At 57.1% G+C, this 1,004-nt stretch overlaps 1 protein-coding gene across 3 annotated transcripts in view; it reads right to left on the reverse strand.

Moving 5' to 3' along the window:
• sik3 (SIK family kinase 3) overlaps positions 1-389 on the reverse strand; it is a 43,790-nt gene extending 43,401 nt beyond the window's left edge. The window contains exon 1 of one of the 3 annotated variants that reach the window (XM_016497291.1): positions 129-383. In XM_016497291.1, coding sequence (XP_016352777.1) covers positions 129-323 — 195 coding nt within the window. In that variant the 5' untranslated portion in view covers positions 324-383. Of the gene's footprint in view, positions 1-128 lie in introns of all 3 variants that reach the window. The other 2 variants (XM_016497293.1, XM_016497292.1) reach the window with 2 other exon arrangements.
• Positions 390-1,004: the final 615 nt, after the last annotated feature.

Genomic DNA, 1,004 nt, shown 5'->3' on the forward strand with positions numbered 1-1,004 from the left:
ACACGATTTTCAGAGGCGCGCGAGCACGCGCTCGAGCGAGGAGCGAGCACAGGCCGCAGCGGTGTGTGTGTGTGTGTGAGAGAGAGAGACCGCGGCGCGTCTGACGCGGCGGCGCTAGCGTCGCTCACCTTGGCTCTGGTGATCATGTGCGTGGCGAGTTTGACCACGGCGAAGTTGCCCTTCCCGATGGTCCGCTCCATCTCGTAGTATCCGACGCGCGCGGGGGGCGGGCGGCTGACGCGCGGCGCGTTGGGGAGCGCTCGCTCGCGGTGCGGGAGCGGAATCCCGGCGGCGGCGGTAGCCCCGCTCGACACGGCCGCCATCTTCTGCCCTCTCTGCGGGAACAACAAGCGGGGACGCGCGGCACGCTCTCGGGACACGCCCCCGCCGTGCGTCAGGACGCGAGCTCCGCCCCTTTGCGCAGCGCGCTCTCAGGGCTGTCGCCGTGGCAACCGATAGCGTCACGATGACTTCATCTCCCGCGCGCGTCTGTTTATTGTATTCCTCAGATCCTCTGCTGCTGTGTGCGCGAGCGCGCCGGGAAACTGTTGCCATGACAACAAGTTCCCCCAATAACCCCCCCCCTCCAACCGGAAACGCGCTCGGAGACAGTAATGAGAGAACCGTGAACGAGCCTCAGACTCAGAGCATGCGCATCTCTCTCTCTCTCTCTCTCTCATTCTAGTTGTTTTATACAGTAGCTTTTATTGTTTGTACAGTACAAATAAACGCACAGATAGCTAGATTTGATGACGTTAAAGAAGCCATAAATATGATTGACTGACCATCATTTCAGTATGAATTTAAGCTGATTCTGTGTCAGATGATTCATATTGATTAATTTGCGTAGCATCTACAGGATCTGTGAAACAAACACACACACACACTCACACACACACAAACACACACACTCACTCACACACACACACACACTCACTAACACACACACTCACTCACACACACACACACACTCACACACACACACACTCACTCACTCACACACA

Source organism: Sinocyclocheilus anshuiensis, unplaced genomic scaffold, assembly GCF_001515605.1.
Source record: "Sinocyclocheilus anshuiensis isolate Anshui unplaced genomic scaffold, SAMN03320099.WGS_v1.1 scaffold1087, whole genome shotgun sequence".
NCBI classification, from domain to species: domain Eukaryota; kingdom Metazoa; phylum Chordata; class Actinopteri; order Cypriniformes; family Cyprinidae; genus Sinocyclocheilus; species Sinocyclocheilus anshuiensis.